The following is a 16,594-nucleotide window of genomic DNA, read 5'->3' as shown; positions in this document are numbered from 1 at the left end:
CAATCAGAGGGCGCTGACTATCTCAGGATACAACTGATACTTGTGATACAAGTGGAGTTATTTCCCAGCATAATACTGCCACCTTGTGTCCGATCTGTGGAAGCACAACCTGCCGCTGGCTGCAGCATCTCACTGCTAGACCGATCCTCATAGACGCCGGCATATCCTGCAATCCTGTGAATTCCTTACTGCATCCTATTTAGGGTATGTTCACACGTGCCAGACCAGATCCACAGCAGATTTCACGCTGCGTATTTGCAGAGAGATCCGTTGCGGATCCCTGCCCAGTAAACTCTATGGGCAGACAAACCCGCAGCAGGATGCACGTCCCGCTGTGAGTATGTCCGCAGCCCGCCGCGTTAAACTTCCGCTGCCGCAGCGTATATTTCGCCCGCTCTGGCTTCACATCCAGCTGCTGGGCAGCGCACTGATTGGCCGAGCGGGACGTGCAGAGAACCCCAAAGCAAGCCAGAGCGGGGAGCAGGTGATATATAGGCTCTGGCGGAGGGGGGGTTAACGGGGCGGGCTGCTGACTCACAGCATATGTGCATCCTGCTGCGGGTTTTTCTGCCCATAGAGTTTACTGGGCAGGGATCCGCAGCGGATCTCTCTGCAAATAAGCTGCAAGAAATCTGGTACGTGAATGGGACCCGGCCCCCCGCAGCCCCGGCCCGGAGCATACATTACCTGCTCCGCACCGCGGCTCTGTGTGACGCTCCTCATCAGCCACTGATTAGCTGACGGGGAGCCGGGAGTCACACACAGCTGCGGGGGGTGGGGGGGTCCCACACTGGCAGCATGAAATCCACTGCGGATCCGGTATGTGTGAAGCTACCCTAATTAGTATATAGGAATCCCAACTTTTATAATAGGTTGTTTTGCGCACAATTACTGCAGACCATTAAAGAGTTACGCTTTACCTCTCCTGTTGTTTCCTCTTAGGGTCCTATTACACGGAGCGATTTGTAACGATAAACGATTGCAGACGAGATTGTTTATCATTAACCTGAAATCGTTCACCATATTACACAGAACGATGGCCGTTAGTTATGATCCTTACTACAATCGTTATTGGGATCGTTACTCTGATCGTTTATTCCTTCTGATCCCAGAAAAACAAAGAACAATGTGCAGTTACACTGAGCGATTAGTGAGCAAATGCGGAACCTGAGCGAACGAATGTGGAATTACAGCGAACGATTAACCATAACTTTAGGTTCAGATCTAAATCAACGATCAACGACATACAAACGATTTTTCGATTGTTGCCTGCAATTACACAGAAAGATTATCGTTTAAATTCGAACAAGATACCGATTTTTAGCACGATAATTGTCCCGTGTAATAGGGTCCTTAGACTACGGAAAAATGTATGTGAGGTGCTGAGTAACCGACCGGACACACTGATGGTTAAAGTGGATCTTCTTTATTCAAAGATGGCGCGCAGTATATAGATCTCTCCTGGGGGCGGGCAGTATATATCTCTCTCCTGGGGGTGGGCAGTGTGTGTGTACATGTGTATGTGTGTGTATGTGTATATATATATATATATATATATATATATATATATATACACACACATACACATGTATGTGTATGTATATATATATATATATATATATATATATATATATATATTATATTATTCTAAACTGGGAGGCGGTTGTTCTCATACTTTGCCTGAGATACGAGAAGAGTTACTTGCATAGCACTCGTGTTACTTCTGTGAGTTTTAATGGGGCACTCCAGCAAAAAACTTTTTCTTTCAAATCAACTATTGTCAGAAAGTTATATAGATTTGTAATTTACTTCTATTAAATTTTTTTAAGTCTTCCTGTACTTATTAGCTGCTGTATATCCTGCAGGAAGTGTTGTTTTATTTTCTGCTGACATCTCTGGCCGAGACAGGAACTGTCCAAAGGAGGAGAGGTTTTTTATGGGGATTCATAGAAAACTGAGACTGGGTTCCTGTCTCGGCCAGAGATGTCAGCAGAGAGCACTGTGTCAGACTGAAAATAAAACATCACTTCCTGCAGGACATACAGAAGCTGATAAGTATGGGCAAACTTTTTATTAGAAGTAAATTACAAATCTATATAAATTTCTGATATCAGTTGATTTTGAAAGAAAAAGTTTTTCGCAGGACAACCCCTTTAAGGAACGTTTAGAGGGTCAGCACCATATTGTAGTGGTTTCCATAAATGTGTATATCCCCACAATATAATACCTCCTAACTTGCCTCTCCCCGCGCCTGCGGTGAGCGACAGGATCGGCCTCAGGACCCCCGCTAGAAGGAATTTTAACCCCAAGTTGTGATGACGCCATGAGAAAATACCTGTCCCGGCTGATGGACTGACCGCTCAGCCAATCAGTGACTGCAGCAGCGCCCCTCCCCCCCCAGGAGACTGGCTGAGCGGCTTTCCACCAGCCGGGTCATGACGTGTGCAGCACTGGCTCTGTCCCCTGAATGAGTGGAGCGGGGTTCTCTGTCCCCTGAATGAGTGGAGCGGGGTTCTCTGTCCCTTGAATGAGTGGAGCGGGGTTCTCTGTCCCCTGAATGAGTGGAGCAGGGTTCTCTGTCCCCTGAATGAGTGGAGCGGGGTTCTCTGTCCCTTGAATGAGTGGAGCGGGGTTCTCTGTCCCTTGAATGAGTGGAGAGGGGTTCTCTGTCCCTTGAATGAGTGGAGCGGGGTTCTCTGTCCCCTGAATGAGTGGAGCGGGGTTCTCTGTCCCCTGAATGAGTGGAGCTGCTCCATCCACTCTCTGTACTGCGCAGCCTCATGGTTGTGGATGGAGAAGCCGCCAGCAAACTCCATAGCTGCCTCTGCCTTTGGGTAACAAGGGACATCCTCTCTTGGGATCACTCAAGGTCCCTGTGGTCGGACCCCTTTCATAGGTCTCCCCTCCCCCCATGTATACTCGCCAGTCGTCTCCCCTCTCCCCAATGTATACTCGCCAGTCGTCTCCCCTCCCCCCATGTATACTCGCCAGTCGTCTCCCCTCTCCCCAATGTATACTTGCCAGTCGTCTCCCCTCCCCCCAATGTATACTTGCCAGTCGTCTCCCCTCCCCCCAATGTATACTTGCCAGTCGTCTCCCCTCCCCTCAATGTATACTCGCCAGTCGTCTCCCCTCCTCCCAATGTATACTCGCCAGTCGTCTCCCCTCCCCCCAATGTATACTCGCCAGTCGTCTCCCCTCCCCCAATGTATACTCGCCAGTCGTCTCCCCTCCCCCCAATGTATACTCGCCAGTCGTCTCCCCTCCCCCCCAATGTATACTCGCCAGTCGTCTCCCCTCCCCCCAATGTATACTCGCCAGTCGTCTCCCCTCCCCCCAATGTATACTCCAAATATCTGCTGTAATCTGTGGGGGGACCCTGGTAGCAAGTGTTTCCTTGCCCCCCACCGGAGGCATTACTCCACCGGTGCTGTATGTGATGCTGTCTGCTCCAAGGATGCGTGGTGCTGTGTGTGTGTTTGTATATGTGTATATATATATATATATATATATATATATATATATATATATATATATATATAATCATGAATTGAAGCCCCCCCCCCCCCAGTTTCTGATGCTGTAGGTCACATGACTGCTCAGATTATCCGTGTCACATGGTATATCCTGTATACTCTGGCTGTATATACAGTACTGAGCCTTTGTCTCTCTCTCTTGCAGTCACACTGTCGCACATCACCCAGCTGATCCTGAGTCACAACAAGCTGACCAGTAAGTACCCTCCACCTATATCTCACATTGTATGTATCGTGGTGTATGTATTATGTTGTATATATCACATTGTATTTATTAAGTTGTATGTATCACATTGTATATATAATGTTGTGTATATCACATTGTATTGGCATTGCTGTCATTTCCTCTCCTGCTGGATATAGTAATAGAGCAATAATGAGATATAACAGGGTGAAACCACTGGTGACATCACACATGGCATGAAAGGCTTCTGGCATCCGGGGGGTCGGGGTATGACCGTACTTGTGTAGCTGTCGTTGTCTTATTGGGGGGGGCACCCTAGTACTGGACTTACACACGTTCTGTAGGATTAAGAACTTATACTCTAATATACTTTGAAAATGAGAACAACAAACTCCTACATAGCTAGTCCTGCTGTATCCAGTGTGGACAATGCTCTGTGAGCTCCAGACTGATACATTGTACATAGCTAGTCCGGCTCTGTATCCAGTGTGGACAATGCTCTGTGAGCTCCAGACTGATACATTGTACATAGCTAGTCCTGCTCTGTATCCAGTGTAGACAATGCTCTGTGAGATTAATAGCCTGGACTGTAGCAAACTGCCACAGACTTCTTAAACAGAGCATTGTCTACACTGAATACACAGAGCATTGTCTGCGCTGGATGGAATTGTATTGGTCTCCCCTGTGAGTACTAGTATTGGCTTTGCATAGGTTTCCTTTATATACATTAGCTGTTTTCCAGTAGCGCACACACAGGGCTTCCTTTCTCTTACTACTTTAACCAATCACAGCACAACACCTACTCCCCTCTGCTACGCCATGACATAGTGCTGGAGCACTGGGCTGGACAGGCCGGCACTGGGCTGAGCTGATGCAATACAGTAGATGACGTGTGGAGAGAGAAGAGGTTACTGATGCTCTGAGAAATGGCAGCAGCCCAGCAGGGAAGGGGTTACACCAAGCACTGAGATGCTGCTAAGAAGTGAATCCACCCCGCTCCCTGCAGTTTGTCCTGATCTAGCTGTAACTAGAGACAGAATCGAGTCCCCCGAGGAGGCGGGGAGGGTGGGCGATTTCCCCCGTGGAGGCGGGGAGGGTGGGCGATTTCCCCCCGTGGAGGTGGGAGGGTGGGCGATTTCCCCCGTGGAGGCGGGGAGGGTGGGCGATTTCCCCCGTTGAGGTGGGGAGGGTGGGCGATTTCCCCCGTGGAGGCGGGGAGGGTGGGCGATTTCCCCCCGTGGAGGCGGGGAGGGTGGGCGATTTCCCCCGTGGAGGCGGGGAGGGTGGGCGATTTCCCCCCGTGGAGGCGGTGACGGTGGGCGATTTCCCCCCGTGGAGGTGGGGAGGGTGGGCGATTTCCCCCGTTGAGGTGGGGAGGGTGGGCGATTTCCCCCGTTGAGGTGGGGAGGGTGGGCGATTTCCCCCGTGGAGGCGGGGAGGGTGGGCGAGTCCCTGTAATTTACATCTTTTCATAACTATAATATATAAATGAATAAATGGCGCGGTGGCGTCCTGCAGCTACAAGGACAGAACCATCTAACAATCACCAGATCGGTGGGACATCTAGAAGAGTGAAGTCCAGTCTGGTCCGGTCCTTTGGGGTTTATGTCTCTATGAAGCATCTGGCTCTCCTCTGCTCTCACGGCTCTCTGTATTGTGGCGCTGTTGCCCGCTCTCCTCGGATGTCACGGCCCTCTGTATTGTGGCGCTGTTGCCCGCTCTCCTCTGCTCTCACGGCCCTCTGTATTGTGGATCTGTTGCCCGCTCTCCTCGGATGTCACGGCCCTCTGTATTGTGGCGCTGTTGCCCGCTCTCCTCGGATGTCACGGCCCTCTGTATTTTGGAGGTGTTGCCCGCTCTCCTTCGCTGTCACGGCCCTCTGTATTGTGGCGGTGTTGCCCGCTCTCCTCTGCTCTCACGGCCCTCTGTATTGTGGCGCTGTTGCCCGCTCTCCTCGGATGTCACGGCCCTCTGTATTGTGGCGCTGTTGCCCGCTCTCCTCGGATGTCACGGCCCTCTGTATTGTGGCGCTGTTGCCCGCTCTCCTCTGCTCTCACGGCCCTCTGTATTGTGGCGCTGTTGCCCGCTCTCCTCAGATGTCACGGCCCGCTGTATTGTGGCGGTGTTGCCCGCTCTCCTCGGATGTCACGGCCCTCTGTATTGTGGCGCTGTTGCCCGCTCTCCTCGGATGTCACGGCCCTCTGTATTGTGGTGGTGTTGCCCGCTCTCCTCGGATGTCACGGCCCTCTGTATTGTGGCGCTGTTGCCCGCTCTCCTCGGATGTCACGGCCCGCTGTATTGTGGCGGTGTTGCCCGCTCTCCTCGGATGTCACGGCCCTCTGTATTGTGGCGGTGTTGCCCGCTCTCCTCGGATGTCACGTCCCTCTGTACTGTGGCGGTGTTGCCCGCTCTCCTCCGCTGTCACAGCCCTCTGTATTGTGGCGCTGTTGCCCGCTCTCCTCGGATGTCACGTCCCTCTGTACTGTGGCGGTGTTGCCCGCTCTCCTCCGCTCTCACGGCCCTCTGTATTGTGACGCTGTTGCCCGCTCTCCTCTGCTCTCACGGCCCTCTGTATTGTGGAGGTGTTGCCCGCTCTCCTCGGATGTCACGGCCCTCTGTACTGTGGCGGTGTTGCCCGCTCTCCTCCGCTGTCACAGCCCTCTGTATTGTGGCGCTGTTGCCCGCTCTCCTCGGATGTCACGGCCCTCTGTATTGTGGCGCTGTTGCCCGCTCTCCTCGGATGTCACGGCCCTCTGTATTGTGGCGGTGTTGCCCGCTCTCCTCTGCTCTCACGGCCCTCTGTATTGTGGAGGTGTTGCCCGCTCTCCTCGGATGTCACGGCCCTCTGTATTGTGGTGGTGTTGCCCGCTCTCCTCGGATGTCACGGCCCTCTGTATTGTGGCGGTGTTGCCCGCTCTCCTCGGATGTCACGGCCCTCTGTATTGTGGCGCTGATGCCCGCTCTGGGATGTCACGGCCCTCTGTATTGTGACGCTGTTGCCCGCTCTCCTCGGATGTCACGGCCCTCTGTATTGTGGCGCTGATGCCCGCTCTGGGATGTCACGGCCCTCTGTATTGTGACGCTGTTGCCCGCTCTCCTCGGATGTCACGGCCCGCTGTATTGTGGCGGTGTTGCCCGCTCTCCTCTGCTCTCACGGCCCTCTGTATTGTGGTGGTGTTGCCCGCTCTCCTCGGATGTCACGGCCCTCTGTATTGTGGCGGTGTTGCCCGCTCTCCTCGGATGTCACGGCCCTCTGTATTGTGGCGCTGTTGCCCGCTCTCCTCGGATGTCACGGCCCTCTGTATTGTGGCGCTGATGCCCGCTCTGGGATGTCACGGCCCTCTGTATTGTGACGCTGTTGCCCGCTCTCCTCGGATGTCACGGCCCGCTGTATTGTGGCGGTGTTGCCCGCTCTCCTCGGATGTCACGGCCCGCTGTATTGTGGCGCTCTTGCGCGCTCTCCTCGGATGTCACGGCCCTCTTGTCTTGTGGCGCTGTTGCCCGCTCTCTTCGGATGTCACGGCCCTCTGTATTGTGGCGCTGTTGCCCGCTCTCCTCGGATGTCACGGCCCTCTGTATTGTGGCGCTGTTGCCCGCCCTCCTTGGATGTCACGGCCCTCTGTATTGTGGCGGTGTTGCCCGCTCTCCTCGGATGTCACGGCCCTCTGTATTGTGGCGGTGTTGCCCGCTCTCCTTGGATGTCACGGCCCTCTGTATTGTGGCGGTGTTGCCCGCTCTCCTCGGATGTCACGGCCCTCTGTATTGTGGCGCTGTTGCCCGCTCTCCTCGGATGTCACGGCCCTCTGTATTGTGGCGCTGTTGCCCGCTCTCCTTGGATGTCACGGCCCTCTGTATTGTGACGCTGTTGCCCGCTCTCCTTGGATGTCACGGCCCTCTGTATTGTGGCGCTGTTGCCCGCTCTCCTTGGATGTCACGGCCCTCTGTATTGTGCCGCTGTTGCCCGCTCTCCACCTGTCGGCAGACATTACAGGAGCTGCCACCCCGCCTGTTCCCAGATGTCCGTGTTACATTTACAGAGATTCAGACATTTTTGACCTAATCGGATGCGGGGAGTTAATGAGCCGTCTGCGTGGGTGATGCCGGCCGCCATCTTACCTGTTATTCCTCTTATTCTAAGGTCATATTAGCATCTCCCCCCCCCCCCCCAGGTTTGTGCTCTTTCTGCTGCCGCCTGTTTGTCCCTGCTCGTCTGCACTTGGCATGGATACGTCCGGCTGACGGTAAGGAGTAATGTGCGCGGTGTACTGATGGGGAAGGGGATTCTGGGTAATCTCAGGCCAAAGATACGCCAGCTGTAAAAATAATTTTTCTTTCTCCGTCACTAATTCATTGTGTCTGAGGATTCGGCAATTAGGAGAATATATTGTCAGTCATCGTCCTGTGCGGTGATGTCGGCTGAGCATGCGGGGGGGGGGGGGGATGTCCGTTAACGCTCGCAGTCGCTGTAATAGATCGGCTCCCTCTCCTCCATCTCACCTGTGCTAAAAATTACTTCGTCTCCATAAGCCAATTAATGCTGCAGGGCGGTCATTAGCGTCCGTAGCGCAGCGTCCGCGGTCGTGTTAATGTACAGCTCGTTACTTCTATAGTGGGGAGAGAATGAGGAGGGCAGAAAACTGATCTTTCTGTTCCAAAATATAAAAAAATAAAAATGTAAAGTCCATAGCCGCCCTCTTATATTATAATATATACGGTATATATGGAGGTTATACTCTGATTTCTCCAATTCACCGAAAATAAATTTTGCAAGTAATCACCTGCAACCGATCTGGGGCAGTGGGAGCCGGCGGTCGCGCCATCTGGGGCAGTGGGAGCTGGCGGTCCCGCCATCTGGGGCAGTGGGAGCCGGCGGTCGCGCCATTTGGGGTATAATTGGATGTTGGAGGAAACCCTGCAGAAGGTTGGCCGTGTACGGTATGAACGTGCCAGATCTGTCAGTAATTTCAGAGAGTAGCCCCCTATTCTAGCTGATGAGGGGGGTTCCTCCTCTTTGGGCTACTAACAGAGAAATATACTTACAAATACCTCAACCAACTGTCTGTAAGTATCACAGTGTATGCAGCATAGCCCCGCCCCCGAGGAGCCAGAACTCATGGTGATTGGCTGTTCTGTACAGTCAGCTGCATCTGCCATTAGATGGCGCTATTGTTATGGGATATTTTATCTCCTTTCCTATTGATACTGCAGGGAGCCCTGTGCATTTCCTTTGCTTCCTTCTTTCCCAGTTCCAGTAACTTCTCCTTGTGGCTTCTGCTTTGTGTCCGGATGAGACGTTCCTGGGCAGCAGTCATGCGTAAGGCGTCTTTGCGTTTTTCACAGTCTGTTTCAGCGCATTTAGTTTTAATGTGCAGAAAGAGGCGGTCAGTCATATTTTTGTGCACTTTATCCCCATCCGTTTCAGTCCCTTCTGGTTTTTTTTTTTTTTCTCCTATAATGTTAGTCAGCGGGAGGCGGATTCTGCGGAATGGCGTACGGCAGGATTCGTTTTTCCCATCTGTTTTTCCCTTCACAGTTTGAGCCCGGCCGTACAGCTCGGTGACGCTAGTACAATATTATTTTACATTTTTTAAATCTTTATTGGACTTTTTGTGGCTGTTGCATCTTTTATTTTTTATTGAGGACTTTTAACTGATCATTTCCTAACAGCGACCATCATTATAGCAGAGTGACAGCTGATATAGGTGAAGGGGTTAATCCGTGCCTCCGTTATTATAGAACAGCTGATATAGGTGAAGGGGTTAATCCGTGCCTCCGTTATTATAGCAGAGTGACAGCTGATATAGGTGAAGGGGTTAATCCGTGCCTCCGTTATTATAGCAGAGTGACAGCTGATATAGGTGAAGGGGTTAATCCGGGCCTCCATTTTTATAGCAGAGTGACAGCTGATATAGGTGAAAGGGTTAATCCATGCCTCGGTTATTATAGCATGGGGAAGGGGTTAATCCGTGCCTCGGTTATTATAGCATGGGGAAGGGGTTAATCCGTGCCTCCTCACAGCGGTGTCGGTCCCGTTGTCGTCAGCAGGGGGCGCTGTTGATCTAAAGTTCCAAGTGAGAAAATGGAAAAGGAATCAGACGAAAGTAACAGGAAAAGTTTTGTGCGGAAGGAAAAAATGTTACTGTGACTTATTCTGCAAGGATCGGACCTAATAAAGATTGTCGTATATTTCTATGTTTAGTGGCAAATTTGTGATAATTTCTTTTGGGCTCAGATATTCATTGTAGGTGGAGCGTTTCAATAGTTTATAGTTGGTCATGGTTCTTGGTGTATATTCTACAAAGTGTCTGGTTCCAGGCTCCAGTTATGTGTGCCCGGCCGGCCCTGTGCCCTGTAGAGTGTGCTCGCCCAGCCTTGTGCCCTGTAGAGTGCGCGCGCCCGGCCGGCCCTGTGCCTTGTAGAGTGCGTGCGCCTGGCCGGCCCTGTGCCCTGTAGAATGTGCGCCCTCGGCCGGCCCTGTACCCCGTAGAGTGTGTGCGCCCGGTCGGCCCTGTACCCTGTAGAGTGTGTGCGCCCGGTCGGCCCTGTACCCTGTAGAGTGCGCGCGCCTGGCCGGCCCTGTACCCTGTAGAGTGCGCGCCCGGCTGGCCATGTGCCCTGTAGAGTGCGCGCGCCCGGCCGGCCATGTGCCCTGTAGAGTGTGTGCGCCCTCGGCCGGCCCTGTACCCTGTAGAGTGCGCGCGCCCGGCTGGTCATGTGCCCTGTAGAGTGCGCGCGCCCGGCTGGCCATGTGCCCTGTAGAGTGCGCGCGCCTGGCCGGCCATGTACCCTGTAGAGTGTGCGCGCCCAGCTGGCCATGTGCCCTGTAGAGTGCGCGCGCCCGGCCGGCCCTGTGCCCTGTAGAATGTGCGCGCCTGGCCGGCCCTGTGCCCTGTAGAGTGTGTGTGCCCTTGGCCGGCCCTGTACCCTGTAGAGTGTGCGCGCCTGGCCGGCCATGTGCCCTGTAGAGTGTGTGCGCCCTCGGCCGGCCCTGTACCCTGTAGAGTGTGCGCGCCCGGCTGGCCATGTACCCTGTAGAGTGTGCGCTCCCGGCTGGCCATGTGCCCTGTAGAGTGCGCGCGCCTGGCCGGCCATGTACCCTGTAGAGTGTGCGCGCCCGGCTGGCCATGTACCCTGTAGAGTGTGCGCGCCCGGCTGGCCATGTACCCTGTAGAGTGTGCGCGCCCGGCTGGCCATGTGCCCTGTAGAGTGTGCGCGCCCGGCCGGCCATGTGCCCTGTAGAGTGCGCGCGCCTGGCCGGCCATGTGCCCTGTAGAGTGCGCGCGCCTGGCCGGCCATGTACCCTGTAGAGTGTGCGCGCCTGGCCGGCCATGTACCCTGTAGAGTGTGCGCGCCCAGCTGGCCATGTGCCCTGTAGAGTGTGCGCGCCTGGCCGGCCATGTGCCCTGTAGAATGTGCGCCCTCGGCCGGCCATGTGCCCTGTAGAGTGTGTGCGCCCTCGGCCGGCCCTGTACCCTGTAGAGTGTGCGCGCCCGGCTGGCCATGTGCCCTGTAGAGTGTGCGCGCCTGGCCGGCCCTGTGCCCTGTAGAGTGCGCGCGCCTGGCCGGCCCTGTGCCCTGTAGAGTGTGCGCCCTTGGCCGGCCCTGTACCCTGTAGAATGTGCGCCCTCGGCCGGCCCTGTGCCCTGTAGAGTGCGCGCGCCTGGCCGGCCCTGTGCCCTGTAGAATGTGCGCCCTCGGCCGGCCCTGTACCCTGTAGAGTGTGCGCCCTCGGCCGGCCCTGTACCCTGTAGAGTGTGCGCCCTCGGCCGGCCCTGTACCCTGTAGAATGTGCGCCCTCGGCCGGCCCTGTGCCCTGTAGAGTGCGCGCGCCTGGCCGGCCCTGAAGAGTCTCTGCTTATAGAGTCTCCCTTGGAAACTTTTCCGGAAGTTTTCTCCTGTAAATCCTTTTGGTTATTTTTGTTGTTGCTTATGCATCTCGGCGGCGTCACCCGTCGGGGATGTTAATGTTATTTTTAATCCGTCTTGACGGCGTGTGGAGGAGCCATCACCATATACCTGATCCTGGGATCACAGATCCTGACAACACCTCTGGGAGATCTGTTAATGTGGAAGGTCCGAATATATAAATTACATCTGAACTTGAATTTGAAAAAAAAAAAAAATCCGTCGTGTTTCTATATATAAGATGTCTTCGCGTTCTATTTATACGGGGGTGACACGCATCACCCGACTGAGTTTCTACATTTTACTTTTAATTGCTCGCTATCTGCAGATTCTGTCAGGTTGATTTCTCCTGGCTGCTCGGATACATCGGATACCTCGGCTTAATACTAGGAAGATTCCAGCAGACTTTGACTTCATTCTTTTATTCTCTGCTGTAATAAATTTCCCTTTATGCCTCCTGCATTATGCTGCTGAACCCCGCTATTTAAAGGATCGGCCCATAGATTACATTTAGGGAGAGTGAAGTGGTGCTCGGGAGGCAGAAGGACGGGCAGGAGCCATGGAAGAGGGAGCTAAATGTCCCATTGACTGTAATGGGATCCGCTGGGTTCCCATCCGCTGTTTATTTAGCAGGATGTGACCGGACCTATAAGTAGATTGTATATGATACAGCCGTGCGGCGCGGAGCAGCAGATAAGTGTTTGTGCCCGGTATCCCGCCGCGCAGCGTCTTCTACTACTGTGTTTTGCCAATTTAAATGCGGAGCAGATGTTAACAGGTGATTTAGAAAAATGAAGTGAGAGGTGTGAACGGTGCGGCCGGGAACACAGTCCCCATAATTCACTGCTCTAAATTACAGAATTGATTTAGAAAGGAGCCTGAAATAATCTCTCATCCTGTCAGGAGGGTTATACCTCCCGTCTGCAGAAAACACCAGAGACGTGTGTGCACACCAGGGGAGACGAGTGTGAGCGCCGGGGGAGAGAGAGGAGGGTGCACACCAGGGGAGACGAGTGTGAGCGCCGGGGGAGAGAGAGGAGGGTGCACACCAGGGGAGACGAGTGTGAGCGCCGGGGGAGAGAGAGGAGGGTGCACACCAGGGGAGACGAGTGTGAGCGCCGGGGGAGAGAGGAGTGTGCACACCAGGGGAGACGAGTGTGAGCGCCGGGGGAGAGAGAGGAGTGTGCACACCAGGGGAGACGAGTGTGAGCGCCGGGGGAGAGAGAGGAGGGTGCACACCAGGGGAGACGAGTGTGAGCGCCGGGGGAGAGAGAGGAGGGTGCACACCAGGGGAGACGAGTGTGAGCGCCGGGGGAGAGAGAGGAGGGTGCACATAAGGGGAGAGAGAGAGAGGAGTGTGCACACCAGGGGAGACGAGTGTGAGCGCCGGGGGAGAGAGGAGTGTGCACACCAGGGGAGACGAGTGTGAGCGCCGGGGGAGAGAGAGGAGGGTGCACACCAGGGGAGACGAGTGTGAGCGCCGGGGGGGGGAGAGAGGAGGGTGCACACCAGGGGCGAGAGAGAGAGGAGTGTGCACACCAGGGGAGACGAGTGTGAGCGCCGGGGGAGAGAGGAGGGTGCACACCAGGGGAGACGAGTGTGAGCGCCAGGGGAGAGAGAGGAGGGTGCACACCAGGGGAGACGAGTGTGAGCGCCAGGGGAGAGAGAGGAGGGTGCACATAAGGGGGGAGAGAGAGAGAGGAGTGTGCACACCAGGGGAGACGAGTGTGAGCGCCGGGGGAGAGAGGAGTGTGCACACCAGGGGAGACGAGTGTGAGCGCCGAGGGAGAGAGAGGAGGGTGCACACCAGGGGCGAGAGAGAGGGGTGTACACACCAGGGGAGACGAGTGTGAGCGCCAGGGGAGAGAGAGGAGTGTGCACACCAGGGCAGACGAGTGTGAGCGCCAGGGGAGAGAGAGGAGTGTGCACACCAGGGGAGACGAGTGTGAGCGCCGGGGGAGAGAGAGGAGGGTGCACACCAGGGGCGAGAGAGAGAGGTGTGTGCACACCGGGGGAGACGAGTGTGAGCTCCGGGGGAGAGAGAGGAGGGTGCACACCAGGGGCGAGAGAGAGAGGAGGGTGCACACCAGGGGAGACGAGTGTGAGCGCCGGGGGAGAGAGGAGTGTGCACACCAGGGGAGACTAGTGTGAGCGCCGAGGGAGAGAGAGGAGGGTGCACACCAGGGGCGAGAGAGAGGAGTGTGCACACCAGGGGAGACGAGTGTGAGCGCCGGGGGAGAGAGAGGAGGGTGCACACCAGGGGCGAGAGAGAGGAGGGTGCACACCAGGGGAGACGAGTGTGAGCGCCGAGGGAGAGAGAGGAGGGTGCACACCAGGGGAGATGAGTGTGAGCGCCGGGGGAGAGAGAGGAGTGTGCACACCAGGGTAGAGAGAGGAGGATGCACACCAGGGGGGGGGGAGAGAGGAGGGTGCACACCAGGGGAGACTAGTGTGAGCGCCGGGGGAGTGAGAGGAGTGTGCACACTAGGTGAGATGAGTGTGAGCGCCGGGGGGAGAGAGAGGATTGTGCACACCGGGGAGGGGGGGGATGAGAGAGGAGTGTGCACACCAGGGGGGAGAGAGAGGAGTGTGCACCCCGGGGGGCGGGGGGGGGGGATGAGAGGGGAGTGTGCACACCAGGGGGGGGAGAGAGAGAGGAGTGTGCACACCGAGGGGGGGGGGGATGAGAGGGGAGTGTGCACACCAGGGGAGAGAGAGAGAGAGAGTGAGAGGGGAGTGTGCACCCCGGGGGGCGGGGGGGGGGATGAGAGGGGAGTGTGCACACCGAGGGGGGGGGGTAGAGAGTGAGAGAGGAGTGTGCACACCAGGGGGGGGGAGAGAGGAGTGTGCACACCGAGGGGGGGGGGGGATGAGAGGGGAGTGTGCACACCAGGGGGGAGAGAGAGAGAGAGTGAGAGGGGAGTGTGCACACCGAGGGGGGGGGGGAGAGAGTGAGAGAGGAGTGTGCACACCAGGTGGGAGAGAGAGATGTGATTGCGCTGGGGGGGAGAGAAGTGCACATGCCCGGGGAAGTCGGTGCCCTCATATTTAAGGGGTTGTCTTATTAGTAATAATCCTGTGTATACATCTCTACCTATAAGGTGAAGCAGCAGGATGGCGGCCATATTCTCTCATTGCTATAGGCCGTAATAGCCCACCCGGATGGGGGTCGTCTTCATGAGGGTTTGTGTTCTGCAAGAAGGTTCTGTGTCCCCCCAATGAGAGCGGCTACTATAGGGGGTCCCCCAAATGAGAGCGGCTATTATAGAGGGTCCCCGCAAATGAGAGCGGCTATTATAGAGGGTCCCCCCAAATGAGAGCGGCTACTATAGGGGGTCCCCCAAATGAGAGCGGCTATTATAGAGGGTCCCCCCAAATGAGAGCGGCTATTATAGAGGGTCCCCCCAAATGAGAGCGGCTATTATAGAGGGTCCCCCCAAATGAGAGCGGCTATTATAGAGGGTCCCCCCAAATGAGAGCGGCTATTATAGAGGATCCCCCCAAATGAGAGCGGCTATTATAGAGGGTCCCCCCCAAATGAGAGCGGCTATTATAGAGGGTCCCCCCAAATGACAGTGGCTACTATAGAGGGTCCCCCAAATGAGAGCAGCTATTATAGAGGGTCCCCCAAATGAGAGCGGCTACTATAGAGGGTCCCCCCAAATGACAGCGGCTACTATAGAGGGTCCCCCAAATGACAGTGGCTACTATAGCGGGTCCCCCCAAATGAGAACAGCTATTATAGAGGGTCCCCCAAATGACAGTGGCTACTATAGAGGGTCCCCCCAAATGACAGTGGCTACTATAGAGGGTCCCCCCAAATGACAGTGGCTACTATAGAGGGTCCCCCCAAATGACAGTGGCTACTATAGAGGGTCCCCCCAAATGACAGTGGCTACTATAGAGGGTCCCTCCATGATGTCCATAAACCCTGGTAGAGCTGCCCATGGACGGGGTCCTCTCTAGGAGACCTTTGTGTTCTATAAGGACACCGTGAGCTCCCATAGTGGAGGACCCCCCCTCAGGGATACTGTATGATGGGGTGGCCGGGGGTGGGTGGTCTCCATCAGACAAGTGGTGTAATGTGCCATGTAAGACCAGAATGAGCGGTCTTCTCATAAAAGATGGCCGATATCTGTAGAATACAAAGGGGTTGGGTCTGGTGTAGATGGCGGGTGGTCTTCTGGCAGGAGGGGCTTTGGCTTCACTGTTCTCTGTAGCGGTGGTGGGCGGCTTCATGGCTGTCATATTCTACCGTGTGTCGTCTTGGTTGTCCCCTCGTGTCCTCGTTGTTGGCCCCGATGTGCTCTTGTCTCTCCTATCTCCTCCTGTGTTGGTGTACAGTACCAGGACACATGATGGCGGATAAGCTTGGTGTTGTAGTGCGCTGGTCCTCTATATACACAGGACATAGGGAAGGATCCGGATCGGGGGGGGGGTCCCCTTTATTACGCTCCGGTACCTTTAGCCTGTATAACTCTGTGTTACTTGGTGTCTGCGGTCCCTGGGGTTCTGGTGGGAGCCGATGACCTTGTCCTTCCTCCTCCTCTTCCTCCGGGCAGGAGCGCTATGGTTTAACCCCTTGTCTCCCCTGATCCTGCGGGAGCTGGGATGAATCCCGCCGGCGCTCTCCGGGATAATTACCGCCGTGCCCTCTGTATATTCTGGAGGATGTGAGATTAACCTTCTATCTGTGGAGCGGCAGGCGCGGAGCTGTCACCCGCCATCCTCACACTTCTGGATAATAGCTAAACATTGATCTGTTACTAATCTGATGGAACCTTTGTGCGTATTGATCAAAGCTTTATACTCGGGAGAGCCGAACCACAAAAGGACGTAGTGGTCGAATAAGACGTTTCTGTCCGATATCTATTATATCACTGCAGTATATGACTATTATATCACCGCTCTATATATGACTATTATATCACCGCTCTATATATGACTATTATATCACTGCTCTATATAT

The 16,594-nt window shown here is 55.1% G+C and overlaps 1 protein-coding gene across 4 annotated transcripts in view; it reads left to right on the top strand.

The window, feature by feature from the left end:
* Positions 1-16,594, top strand: part of RSU1 (Ras suppressor protein 1) — a 108,157-nt gene that overhangs the window by 7,691 nt on the left and 83,872 nt on the right. For all 4 annotated transcript variants that reach the window (XM_069959538.1, XM_069959540.1, XM_069959537.1 and 1 more), the window contains exon 3: positions 3,682-3,732. In XM_069959538.1, coding sequence (XP_069815639.1) covers positions 3,682-3,732 — 51 coding nt within the window. The remainder of the gene's footprint in view (positions 1-3,681; positions 3,733-16,594) is intronic.

The sequence above is a fragment of the Dendropsophus ebraccatus genome, chromosome 2 (genome assembly GCF_027789765.1).
Source record: "Dendropsophus ebraccatus isolate aDenEbr1 chromosome 2, aDenEbr1.pat, whole genome shotgun sequence".
In the NCBI taxonomy this organism is placed as follows: Eukaryota; Metazoa; Chordata; class Amphibia; order Anura; family Hylidae; genus Dendropsophus; species Dendropsophus ebraccatus.
Note: the sequence above shows the minus strand (reverse complement) of the source record. Positions and strands in the feature narration are given on the sequence as shown.